General features: G+C 45.8%; 2 protein-coding genes across 2 annotated transcripts in view; one reads left to right on the forward strand and one right to left on the reverse strand.

Moving 5' to 3' along the window:
- Nucleotides 1–234: 234 nt before the first annotated feature.
- On the forward strand, nt 235–6,124 carry LAMTOR3 (late endosomal/lysosomal adaptor, MAPK and MTOR activator 3). The gene is made up of 5 exons (XM_035890349.1): nt 235–321; nt 2,112–2,274; nt 3,183–3,316; nt 4,372–4,435; nt 5,149–6,124. The coding sequence occupies exons 1-5, from the start codon at nt 235–237 to the stop codon at nt 5,220–5,222; spliced, it is 522 nt and encodes a 173-aa protein (XP_035746242.1). The 3' UTR covers nt 5,223–6,124.
- A 1,230-nt stretch (nt 6,125–7,354) lies between these two features.
- The window catches only part of DAPP1 (dual adaptor of phosphotyrosine and 3-phosphoinositides 1), a 15,591-nt gene continuing 10,238 nt past the window's right edge, over nt 7,355–12,707 (reverse strand). The window contains exons 5-9 of the mRNA XM_035890350.1: nt 12,060–12,107; nt 11,758–11,820; nt 9,783–9,868; nt 9,116–9,203; nt 7,355–8,657 (exon numbers count right to left, since the gene is read on the reverse strand). Coding sequence (XP_035746243.1) covers nt 8,607–8,657; nt 9,116–9,203; nt 9,783–9,868; nt 11,758–11,820; nt 12,060–12,107 — 336 coding nt within the window. The 3' untranslated portion in view covers nt 7,355–8,606. The remainder of the gene's footprint in view (nt 8,658–9,115; nt 9,204–9,782; nt 9,869–11,757; nt 11,821–12,059; nt 12,108–12,707) is intronic.

Consider the following 12,707-nt stretch of genomic DNA (forward strand, 5'->3'; position numbering starts at 1 on the left):
TTGCGTAGCTTTCTGTCGTCACTCAACGTGGCAGGGAAAGGGGCAAAATCCATCAGTGAGCATCGTGCCTGTGAATTTTAAAAAGCTAGTTGCATTTTTAAACGTTTTTAGTGTATGGTAGGAAGTGTTTTAATATATGAGGCGATCAAGGTTGCCCCAGGTAGCATTTTCAAAATACTACCAGCAGCTCATACGTAATAATTTGACAGGGATCTCTTGAGGTATCTTGCCGGTATGGCCAGGTCCTTATCAAACTGCTGTGCCCGCATGGCGTGGATCGAGGAGGAGTGGGTTCTCAATATATTCAGACACATTTGCCCTGTCAGATGAGCTTTTCCTCTGTGGATTGCAAAAAAAAAAAAAAAAACCAAAAAAAAAGTTGCTTATCTTGGGTTGCGTTGGGCTTTCTTGAAACTTTGCCAGACCTACACATTCAGAAACACAAGTGGTTTTCAGGTGAGCATCTCTTTTAATTTAAGCTCCAGTACTGGTGTCTAAGCAAAACCTTTGGATGCCAACAGCGCTTGGCGCGTAGCAGCTCTCTTTGGAGGAAAAGCAGCCGTGACCGGCTGAGCGGGCTTTTTTATCTTTATTTATTTATTTATGTATTTTTATAATCTACCGCTACGGTCCTGGATTCTGACCCAAGGAGCCTTTAGATGTAGATAGTCACCACCGTCACACCGTGGGCACCTGCTGGGTGAATCTTTCTTCACCTTAGCTGGTAAAAACTGAAATTTGATAGGCGTTAAACTGACTTTAACTGAAATTAAATTGCATGTGTGGTTTTTGGGGGGTTTTGGGGGGTTTTTTCCCCCCTCCAAGGCTGTGTTGCCGTTGCCGGTGGTGCCCACACGCAGTCAGCCGCAGCCCCACCGGTCAGAGCGGGGAGCCCGCGGGGCCCAAGTTCAGCGCTTGCAGCAGAACCTAGCTCACCCAAGGCTCCTGAGGAAAATTTTGCATAGCATAACAGTCTATTTTGTGGGCAGGAAGAGACCAAGAAAATTAATTAAGTCAGAGTAAGAAGAAAAAAATCCCTGTAAAGTGAGTAACCGCACTAAAGCAGCAGTTGCGAGCAGGCCAAGCACGTTTTAAGGGCTATACATTTTCACTTCCACAGCCTTGATAAAGAAAATGAAGTGACTTTGTTCTATATGCATATTGTCCACCATTTGTTATTGTCTGTCTATTGATGCTTACTTGAAAAACAAAATTTAATTAAACCCCACAGTACTGCATAGCCCGCCTTTGAAATATGCCCGCATTAGCAGATCATTACAGTAAATGAAATACAGCTTCATATCATATTTTTCAAATAACATCCTAAAACATTTACAAATTAAATAATACTCTTGCAGAGAGGAATTAAGAGACACGGTGTTTAGCAAGGGCAAAGAGATGTTTACAGATGAAGTCTGCAACGAGACGTGGAAGCAATGAAGCAGAGAGGTACCGGAGGGCTCTTCCAGACCTTGTTGAGATGGTTCTCCGCATACTAGAAACTAGACTAAGAAAGAGCATGCCAGCGCCAGGCGAGCAGGAAGGGCAGCGTCCCCAAACCCCCGAGGAGGTTTCAGCATGAGCTCATTCAGGGTCTGGGATGCGCTGGCGCAGTCTGCCAAGCCGGGGAGGAGAGCTCAGTGCACCTACGCACCCTTTGTGTCCTTTGGAAACCCGGCCAGAGCTGCACCGGTCATAGGGAAGCAAACCCTTACAACTGGCTCAGAGCAGTGAAAATCCAGACTCTCAACAGGCTGTGAGAAGAGATGCAGAAAGGTGGTCTTGTGGCAGGAGGAGAAATACACTGCTAATATTTACAGGAGGAGAAAACAAAGGGAGCTCTGGTGTCTTAGGGTAAGTAAAAGCACAAGCAGGTTAGTGAGTCATAGCAGCAATGCCTGATGCTGAGCAAAGCAAAGCACCCGGTGGCCGGCGACACGGCATCGGTTGCGCCCGTCCTCTTCCCGAAGCTAAGCGTTCCGTGCAGTTTTGGGTAGTTTCACTTTGTGTCTCCCTTTTTGCTGCTCCAAGTAGAGCCCCTGTCTTAAACAGAACGAGTCCCTTTCGGGGCAATATCAAATTAGCGAAGGCATCAGGTTTTTTCCCTGTAGTTTTCCCTTCCTCACGCAGTTGTTCAGGGGGAAAAGGTCTCTGCTACTAATTACTCTGGTTTTAAGATAGTGCCTCCTCATCTTCGTTTTTTTTTTTTTTGCAGCGTTGAAGGTCTTCATGCTATTGTAGTCTCAGACAGAGATGGTGTGCCTGTTATCAAAGGTAACGTCAGCTTCTCGCTGTGCCCGGCAGACGAAACCCTGACTGAACAGCAGGGGGTGGAAAAGTACAGCAGAATCTTCTCTGGTTGTGCCCCATACCTGAACATCCAAAATCATAGAGTTAAATCTGACTTTTCCTTCAGTAGTTGGTTGTGTACTTCCTTAAATTTATCTTTTTGTCCATGTATGTGCAATGTCCTCAGTGATTGTAGGCCACAGAAATTTTCCTCGGCGAGTAGGGTTGGAGCGGTGTAAGGTGCTTGTGATCTTCAGCTCGCTCGCAGGCCGATACAAAGTGCTAGAGAGCACTTGCTGGGATTTTGTTGACTTGGCTGATCTACGCTCAGAAGCAACTGCATCCGCCTTTTACGCGCATTATTTAATTTTGTTTGCTTTTTGGTACTGTAACTTTTATACATACCCCTGCCTGAAGCCTTTTTAGGATCTTTTTATGCTGTGGGTAAACTAGTTTAAGAGTACCGATTCAAATACTGCAGATTTTTTTTTTTTTAATGTCCCCCAGTATTTAAACACGTAGCAGAACTTGCACATCTTCACCTGTTTTCATTCAAGTGACTCTGTGCCAGTGATCATTTCAAAGGGTGGAATCAGTGCAAACAGGATGCAGACCCCAAGTGACATCAGCACAGGTGGTGCATCATAAAGGAAAAGAGACTGTTTCTTAGGTGTGCTAGGGAGGATGCTGGTGTAACGAGCATTGACCGTGTACGGAATATTAAATGATGTACTGGTCATGAGGATTGTCCTGTATTCGTTGTGGAAACACGTAGGAGGTGTTCTGTTTCCCCAATGCCAGATCTGCTTTTGGCAGAGCACTGAACTGGATAAGGAGTTGGGATGCAGTCAGCGATGCCATGTAAAAATAAGAATTTTCTTGTTTTATTCCAGTTGCCAATGATAACGCTCCAGAACATGCGCTGCGGCCTGGCTTTCTCTCCACCTTTGCCCTTGCCACGGATCAGGGCAGTAAACTAGGGCTGTCTAAAAACAAAAGCATCATCTGCTATTACAATACGTACCAGGTGAGTAACCTCAGTGTGGCCTGTTCTGGGTGACCAGAGCTGTTCCTAACCAAGGGAGAGGTGGTTTAAACTCTGCTAGATTTCCACCTGGCTGCTATTAAAGTGTTTGTGGTTTATTTCTCACACTAGTGAAATGGCCAAGCTAAACTTCTGTACTATTCATTAAGTTTCTCTTCTGTTTCTCAAAACGGAGATTTACTTGCTGAAAATGGTGAATTTTTCTGAACAGGTGGTAATTGGGAATTTGCAGCAGGTGCTGCTCATATGGCCCTCAGAATCTGTTAGGAAGTGTTTATGTTCTCTATTAAAAAAAAAAATTTAATTAGTGACACTTAAATAAGCACATGTAGCCTACTTCATAGCTGATCTTGCTGCCAGTATGACTCTGAGGTAAGACAGCTTTGAAATACCACTCACTTTTTTTCTTTTTTTTTTTTTTTTTCTTTTTTACAAACTGGTTATTTGTGTCCTGAAATCAATCATCTACTAAGTTTCTGCTCCTTCTCAAGTTCTGGTTTTCCTGAGAGCCTTTTATTATGACTGCAGTAAACTGGCCAGCTGTTTTGCCTACAGTATCAAGCCTTGTTTGGAAAATAAATGGGCGAATGGGTTAGCTTACGCACATTGAGTACATTGCTTTGATTCTCTTGATTGCTAGTAGCTTATTGTTGTGCTCAAGATTCCAGTTCCCTATTAACGCAAGAGGCGATAGCGCTATACATGGAGTAGTATTTTAAAACAATAAAGCTGCCTGCCCTCTTGTTGCCTGTGGAGAGCCTGGTCTCCACAGTGTACTCCACAGCATTTGCAGCCGAGTTAGATTTCGGGTGGATAGCACTGCAGAACATGGGAGGGAGGGAGGGAAACATCAGGCTTTCCACATGCAGCTTCCTGTTCTGTGGTGGTTTTAACCATGAAGCTTATGGAATAGATGCCCTGAAAAGTCAGCTCTGTGGCTCTTGCTTCTGCTTGCTTCAGAAAGAATTCTACGTGGCAGAGCTCTGACATGCAACACGTGTTAGCTGCTGGCTGAACACTGTTCTCTCTCCTTGCAGGTGGTGCAGTTCAATCGCTTGCCTTTGGTAGTAAGTTTCATCGCTAGCAGCAATGCCAATACCGGTACGTCTTCACATGTATTTTAAATGTGGCGGTATTTTAAGGCCTAGATGTTTAAGTAACTGAAAATAAATTACCTGAATTTACTTCAAGATATATTAACTCTGTTCCTGCTATCAGTTTTGTTAGTGTATTCTGAAGGGGAGAAAGGAAAGGTGTGAGTAAAAAACCAGATTTTTAGGTGACTTGCTGAAGTAGTTACTCTCTTAGCAGCACACTTCTCCTGTGATTAACCTTAGTGAGAGCGTTCACTGCCCTGGCAGTGATGGTACTGTACAAACCAGTTGTTTGGTCTCTTCCCCTCAGTTCCGAGTTGTGTTCCACAGTAACACATGCGGCTTCATCTTCTTGGTTCTGTGGGGTGGGGAAATCCATCATCAAGGCACCTGGCCTCACTCGTGAGGGCGTGGCTAATGAGAGTGTGAGCAAAAGGGATTTAATTCTCACGTGGCTGCTCGGGCCTCGGTGGCTGTGGGAAGCAGGAAGGTGGTAGCAGAGGCAAGCGGCAGCATGGGAGGGTAGCTGCACTGCACGCTGGCCTGGGGGCCACAGGCACCCTGCCCGGGATTCCTGTGGATGAGCGAGCAGCCCAGGTGGAATGTTTCATGTTTTGGAAAACGCTGCCTGAGACTTGGGAGGGAGCTGCGGGGACTGGAGGAGAGAGGCTTCTCAGTGAGGTGGTTTGATGGGCTGTTGTGTTTCTTCTCTCTTTCCAGGGCTGATTGTAAGTTTAGAGAAGGAGCTCACGCCCCTGTTTGAAGAACTGAGGCAGGTTGTGGAAGTTTCTTAACCTGATGGTACAGCCGGAGTGCAGCATCCCTCTGCAGCCCAGTGGACAGAAAGATTCAATAATCCTCAGTCAAATAACACGTCTCAGAAGAAATACCACAGCTCCTTAGTATACTAAGTAAGAGTAAATTGTACATAGTACTGAATCTGAAATGATCTACTAGTGTGTTGTAGGTGGATGTTACTTTAGGCCATGCTTCTTGTATTGCGCAGTACTGGAGAGACCACCAAAATAGCTCCCATGGAGTTTAGCTCAGCCAGCTGAGCCAGAGCGGTGTGGATGCTGTTGGCTCAAATGAGCAACCCACAGATCTCTTGCTTTACAGGGAATCGGGCACGCAGAGGGGTTTATCCTCCGGCCAGCTACCAGGACGTGTTGGAAAGCAGATGGGTTGTATAGTGTTAGCAAAGGTGTGGTTGAAAGAGTATTGTGAGAGCAAGTTTACTAGCAGCGATGTGTCAGTACAATCAATAAACATCCCAGCTTTCTTACGTGGGTGATACTTTAGCAAGGGAACGCTACTAATCTGGATGCTAGCTGCGTCCTGCTTCCACTAAGAAGAAAGCTATTTCTATGAAAGCTGTTGCTTTAGGGGTTTTCCTGATGCCCAGATAAAAGCACCCGAACAACGTCTCACTTCTTCGTGGGGTTTTTGTGTAATATGGTTGTGAAGATCTCATGTCTCATAGTCTCTGTGTGGGTTCATCACTGGTGACACTCTCAGCTCATATACCCTTAGGTTTTCCTAAGTAAATAAATATAAATAAAATACAGTATTTTTAAATGACAGAGCCTGGTCCGCTCTTCTGTTGCACCATCATACGCTACAGCACATCAGCTTTTCTGTGGAGAGAACAGGTATCTTAATTGTAAATGTACAAAATCCAGGTGTTTACAGGCTGCAGATAAACCAGCGTGTGTCTCAGTGGGGTGATAAGGATAGAGAGTCCTGTGCCCATGCAGAGATGCAGATGTTTGTGCGAACTGGCTTCCTCTCGCTGGGGATTGATCCCATGCTCTTTGCCCCCCACCTTGCTCCCTCCAGTATTCCCCTCGTGATGGCTGCAGTGTAGACTTCCAGTGCTAAAACCAGGCACTGCTGGGCTAAGGGAGAGCTCTTGGTGGGTTTCTGGCTTGGGCTGGGAAGGGGGGTGCCACCACCCCCTCACTTATACCTCACCCACCATCAGCATCAGGCAGGACGGGGGGAAACAGTGGTGGCTGGAAAGTTCTTGGCTCAAAAGCTCTCTTGGAGATTAGAAGTTGTCAGTCAACACTTCTCCATTTAAACTGAGTCCCTGGCTTGAGCTTTCTGCCGCTGGTCATTACAGAAGCAGCTGGGAACTGAGCCCCAAGGCGTCTCTGCGCGTACGTCTGGCAAAAAGCGTTCACGTGCCACCTCAGGCCTGCTCTTCCTGTTCGCTTCTGTTCAGCTCGCCCCGCTGCCGCCCCGCTCCCTAGGCCAGCCGGGCGCCCTTTCTTTTACTGACTTCAGTTCCTGACACCATGTGCTGAACTTGCTTCTAACGTTTCGTGACGCAGCCTGTTCGTGTGAAAAAAGGCGGGCTGCTGTTGTGGTTATGCTTCAAGCTTCGTTTCCAAGCTGTTTTCACAGATGCTGTTGGAGAACATCGTCTCCCTCTTCCCCTTACGCTGCCCCTCCCTCACAAAGTCATCAAAGCTTTTTAACTGAAGGGGAGATGCCAATTTCTTAAATGGCTTCTTTAAGGGAAAAAGGAGGACAAAGCTTTAACACACAGTATAGGAATACAGAAGACTTTTGGTAGTTTTATAATGACATTTTATTCAGAAAATAGTCTGTATAAAAATATTTACCAATATTTTGAGTTTCTAAGTTGAAATCAAATGCTATTCCTATGTCCAAATCTAGAATTTTCTTTCTTCCAGTATGTTTTTCCTCTCCTCTTCCTCAGTGTTCTCACAGTAAAGGCATCTACTGAACACTGACCAGCTCCGTGAGCAACCCCAAGCCCGGTGCCGCTGCGTTTGCATAGAGGCAGAGCTTTGCACACACCGTTTTGGCAGACACCTGGCCATTACGCAGGGAGACAGCCCCCCCCCCCCCCCTTCCCTCCCGCCCCAGGAGGGGGGGGCGTCCGCAAAAATGCCCCTCCAGGAGAGGCAGGATTGCTCAGGGGGTCTTGCAGCTGGCTCAGCCATGAGGTCAGGCCAAGCTGGTCTTGGGACCCTCCGGTGTGTCAGACTGCTTCCAAAATGTAACAACATCTATGTTGACTACAGCACCAAAGTACCGGGCTTCCACTTCCCAACTCCGTAGCAAGCCACAACACTGTTATATGTGTGCAAGTCTTCCAAAATACAGATGGAAATTTACATTGGGTTATGTAGAAGATGTATTCTTTTAAATTCCTATTTTTAGTGTACATGATGCTTTTTGTTTAATGTAAAGCAAGCAGTGCTTAATTCTAAACGTGGTTCTGGACAAAGCCTCATTGCAAGTTGTCTGCATGAGGAAAAAATACAAAACCCATCCTGTTTTCAAGGGGGACTGTAAGGGACCCAACTTGTAATGCTACGAACAACGCTGGTGGCTGCCACGGGCAAAGCTTTCTGCAGAGCCCTGTCACCCATCCTTGGGGTCCCGTGGCAGCTCCGTCACACGTGTGCCAGGAACCAGCTGCCTGCTTCTCGTAATCCTCGTTTGTAAACAAGCGTGCTCGCACGATGCTGCTCACCGTTACCTGTAGATGCCATTTGAAAGAAACGTTCGCTTGTAGCCATCACTGCAGTGTAAATCTAAACCATGCAAAACCACATTTGAGCAGAACTAAGTGTTACTCATCCATCACCTTGGTAAGGGCCCTGAAATAATCTCTGGATTGTAATATAGATACTATTTACAAAAATGTAATTGCCTCCGTCATTTTTCTTTTGGTTTAGAGTCTAAACAGGTAAAACAAAAGAAATACTTAATGTTTCCAGAAAGGACTGGTTTTAAGTAACAGGCTCAAGGTCACAGAATACGCTGCTAATGGTTAGTTGTGATGGAGCTTGCAATAAATTATCAAGAGTGCTCTGAATAACCACAAAAGTTTTAAACAGTGACTACTTCTGTGGTAACAGGTGTTTGAATTAAGTGCATTACAGGCATACGCCATGCATATCAAACCAACACTCTGATTTTGCAACCGCCTCCACACGTGACCCAGCAGCCCCAGAGCACTCAGCTGTACGAGTCCTTTCTGTGCAGAGCTGGATGCAAGCGCCTGCGCGCGGGTATACAGGCACACGCGTGCCCACCGCGCGTAATGGAGACACGTGAAACCGTCCTCGTGTAAGCGATGCCTTCCCCTCGGCAGAGAGGCAATTCCTGCCAGCGGAGCAGAAGTATCGGAGGTGCAGCTAGGAGCTGAGGGTGGCGTTACGCTGCTCCAGTTGCTTCCGTATTTGCGACTAGAACAGAAAGACAATCCATCACTGTTTGTCTGCATGCACGTGGGTGTGGGTGAGTATGACTAACCCAAACACTGACATTTTTAAGGAAGTAACGCTTTCAAGCCTTTATGCTGTCTTCTCATTGTTTCCTTCATGCCCCAACACATGTGGTCTGTGCCAACGCTCCACATTGCGTACCATCTACACAATGACATCCGCAAAGATGGAAGTAGTTTCTTCTTCCCACTGAGTATGTGTGTTAAAAGCGCATCCCGAAAATATGAAAATGGGTTAGCAGGCATATACTGTTATGCGAAAACTACATATTCCAGTCTAGTTGGCCTGGAAGCCAGAACAAGTACTCCCTTCTCGCAGACACTGAGAACTGTGCTACAATATTGGGGGGTTTATGAAGGCAGTACCAAGGGTCGTGCTGCCTGAGGCGTACTGCCACGTAACACTGCACATTGCCTTACCAGTTTCCATCGCAGTATTTTAATCCATTCGTCAGCTTCTATTCCAGTTTTTGCGCACAGGTAGTATGTCCTTAGTGGGAACACCAAACTGAAAGTAAACATTTAAAACTATTTCTTAAATCGCTAGAACAACGGGTAGTTCTTCCTAAAAACTGAACCCAGCTGGCCTGCACCAACAGTTGTTCAGACAGCGCAGGGCAGGGAGGCCGTGCTCCCATTCGGTCACCAGGAGGGAGGTTAGCCAAGAAGGGTTTACAGTCGTTTACCGCTCAGGGAGATGCTGCCCCAGGCCCATAAGGACAAAAGACCCACGTTTGGGCACAGAAGCGGTTACTGTGTGACCCATACCAATGTCTGAACTAGGAACTGGACCGTACCTAAGTTCCATGGGTGCAGGTGATGATTATACATGCTTACAGAACTTGGAAAAGAAATGCCCGCTACACATAGGCCTACACCCTTCTTCCTCACCAAGAAAAAAAACTTTTGCCAGCGGTAATTTGGCAAAGCCATGCAGGACTGACAATAGACTGGCTGACAGAAACTGACTTGTGAGTCAGTCACCGCAACTGGCAAGGGAGCTTTCAGAAGCAGCCAGCGGTTACATTTCAAACTTCCCTGGCTATTTTGACCTTCCCAGCCAGGCGGAGAAAGTACAGCAACTTACCAGAAACAATTGACTCTTTCCTGGGAATAGTCAAATTGCACGGCTGAGCATTCAGTTAAGTCAAGTGCCCGAATTGGTTCCGTGGCCTTGAAAACAAAATAGTTTTAAAGTGGGAACACGTGAAAACAGAAGATAAGGCTAGCTCGGTTCATCTTCAGTGCACTAGATCTTTACAGGCACACTAGGTTTTCCCAGGCATAAGTACAATAGCTGTAACACCATAAACCCAAGCTAGCAAACTAACATCACTGCTAACATGATATGAATTGAGCTAAATATAAAAAAAAAAAAAAAAAACAAAAAAACCAGGACAGTCAATTCAGATCTAGACAAACAATAGAGGAGATCTCTACTGCAGGGAAGTTTGAGCTAGATGCAGGCTGCTGAGGGTTTGGTTGATGCATTATAATGTAACTGACAGAGCAGCAAATCTGACACCACTTCCAGCTAAGGTTTACAGAGACAAGAGGATGGTTATAGGTCTTATCAGGCCTAACCAGCTATTGGGAGATCTAATTAATTCCTAAGTAAGTGCTTTAATGGGATGAAGCTGGGTAGGGAGAAATGTAGAAGCAAAGCTAAAGCAGTGCTTGTAGCAGAAGCGATGAGTCTGGCTGCATGAGCAGTACGTGTACTTCTAAGTTTCTTGGGACAGGTCCAGGAGTGCTCAGGTGCAGGGATGCAGCCTGGCTGTGTATAACCACAACCCATCTCCCTAAAAGTTTCATTCTCCCTGAATGTGTGAGAGTTCTTGTGATTTGTTTGAGACTTGTACTGTTGAGCACCTTAGAAGAGGCAGCTGAAGTAGAACAGCTTCCTCCCTGCCCAAACACCCTTAGCTGTTCCCATGGTCCTTTGTCAGGTGTGTGGAGGTCTTTGCTGTTTCACCTTTCCTTACATTTCCCTCTGGCTCAGTGGCTGTTAGTTATACACTGCACTAGAAGAAAGCCACTTTGTGTGCTGAGGTGTGCTAGCGAATGCTGTCCCAGGGCCAGCAGCGAGTTGCTCACCTGTGGGTATCTGCAAACCCACAGCAACAATGGGCGCACCAGGGGATACTGGAGCTGCTGCCCGGGAGGAGGCCGTATTCCTGACAAAGACACCTTCTCGCCTGGTAAGTCACAAATGCTTCTCAAACGTTTGGAGTGCTGCCCTTTGAAATGTTATCCTGGAAACTTAATTCAAGTTGGCTTGAACTGAAATGAAAACTGAGGGAAGGCCTCGTAAATACATAACTGTTCATAAATGGTAATGTTTGGTGAGAGAGGGCAGTTGTGTCTGCTGTTGTGTGAAAATCTGTTAGATGCTTGAAATAGGGCTTGGCAGAGGTGCAGAGGTAAACAGTTGGGCTCTGTTTATGAAGGAACCCGAACTGGAGGTATTGTAAGGGTGGAGAAACTCTACAGATATTTCTTATTTTTACTCAGTTTAAGACAGAAATGGAACAGCAACTGTAAAGACACACTGTTTTTCCCAGATGCAGCAGGTTAATATATGTCAGAGTCCTACGAAGAAAGATGTTTTTAAAGGAATGGTTTTCTATGTATACTATGTGACCACCCAAAATAAAAGGATGAACTCAAGGAATGTAAAATATACTAATAGTATTTGCAGAGATGTTTTAATAGCACTGCTGTCTGTTAGGTTGTGTGTCAAAGCTACTGAGAAAAGCTGTGTTGTGCTGGTAGCTTAAAATCCACTGCACAAAGCAACCAAAAATGCAGTGTAAACAAGAAGTCTATCTAGTAGGCAAGACTGACAGAGCACAGTAAATGATTTTGAGCTGTAAAACTTACTTTCTCTCGTTGAAGTCATCAGCAAAACTCTGACTTTATTTGAAAGGTCTGACCCCTCTGACAGTATGGGAAGCTTTAGCTTGGGAAGCTGTGATACAGATGCGAGAAGCCAGAGATATGAGGAGGCTGCAGCTGCCTCTGCAGAGGTTTAAAGAGTAGGACTGGTGTTTGCTACTTACTGTCTGATCTTTGAAATACTTAAGTTCATTCCTATGCAGTGTAAACCACCTTGTCTTCCAATTCTGAAAGATCAAGAACGGATGGTAATTGTTGTCTGAGAATTTAGTGTAATGCTTCTTATGAAACACAAACCTTTAAAGCTGTTGACTTGCTCTGGTTTACAGTCATGCTTTGTTGTTGCTCAGAACACAAATTGTTCCTCTCTGCAGGGGAATGCAGGTGGAGCTATTTCAGCTCCACATTGTCTCTAGCTTCTGTGGGTGATTGCAGAGTGAAAGCAAGGAGTAAGAGTTTTCCTTACCTTGACTATTTTGCCTTGTTTTATCAAATATCCTTCTTTTGTACCAAGCTGTGAAGTAACAAGGAAAGGGATCAGGGTTAGAGAATGAGCTCTACTTCTGTTTCCCACACCCCCCTCTTTGCCTACATCTGGAAGAAGGAAGAGCAGCCTGTTCTTTGGGAAACTTCCCATGGCCGCTTGCCCTGTCCCCACTCCTGTGCTCCCCTCCCACGGCTGGATCCACCTCTAGGGTAGACGTGGACCTGCACTGGCCCTGAAGGCAATCTCCTAGACTGTGCCTCCCTCAGCAAATTTCTGGCTTGCATCTTCTCAACCAAATGCAGCAAAATAGCTGCAGTTACAGTTTATTTAGTAAAGTTAGATGGTTGCCTCCATACATGTTGTAACTGGAAGTACCTGGGGGTTAGCTGACAGCGGAATTATCCACAGAAATTGCTCCTGAAATGCAAGCAGGGGGGAAAGTGTTGTTTTACTTGGGCATTCTCTTCTCTCGAACAGCCAGGTGCTTGAGAGGAAAAACCTGTTATGTTCAACGTGCTTATTGAAAAATTGTTTTTTGAACTGTTTCTCTGCCACCATGAGAGATGCTGGGACCTTATGACCTCTCAGATACTGAAACTCCGTGTCGGGACCTTGTTGTGGGAGTGC

This window comes from Egretta garzetta, unplaced genomic scaffold (assembly GCF_000687185.1).
Source record: "Egretta garzetta isolate BGI_Z169 unplaced genomic scaffold, ASM68718v1 scaffold72, whole genome shotgun sequence".
NCBI classification, from domain to species: Eukaryota; Metazoa; Chordata; class Aves; order Pelecaniformes; family Ardeidae; genus Egretta; species Egretta garzetta.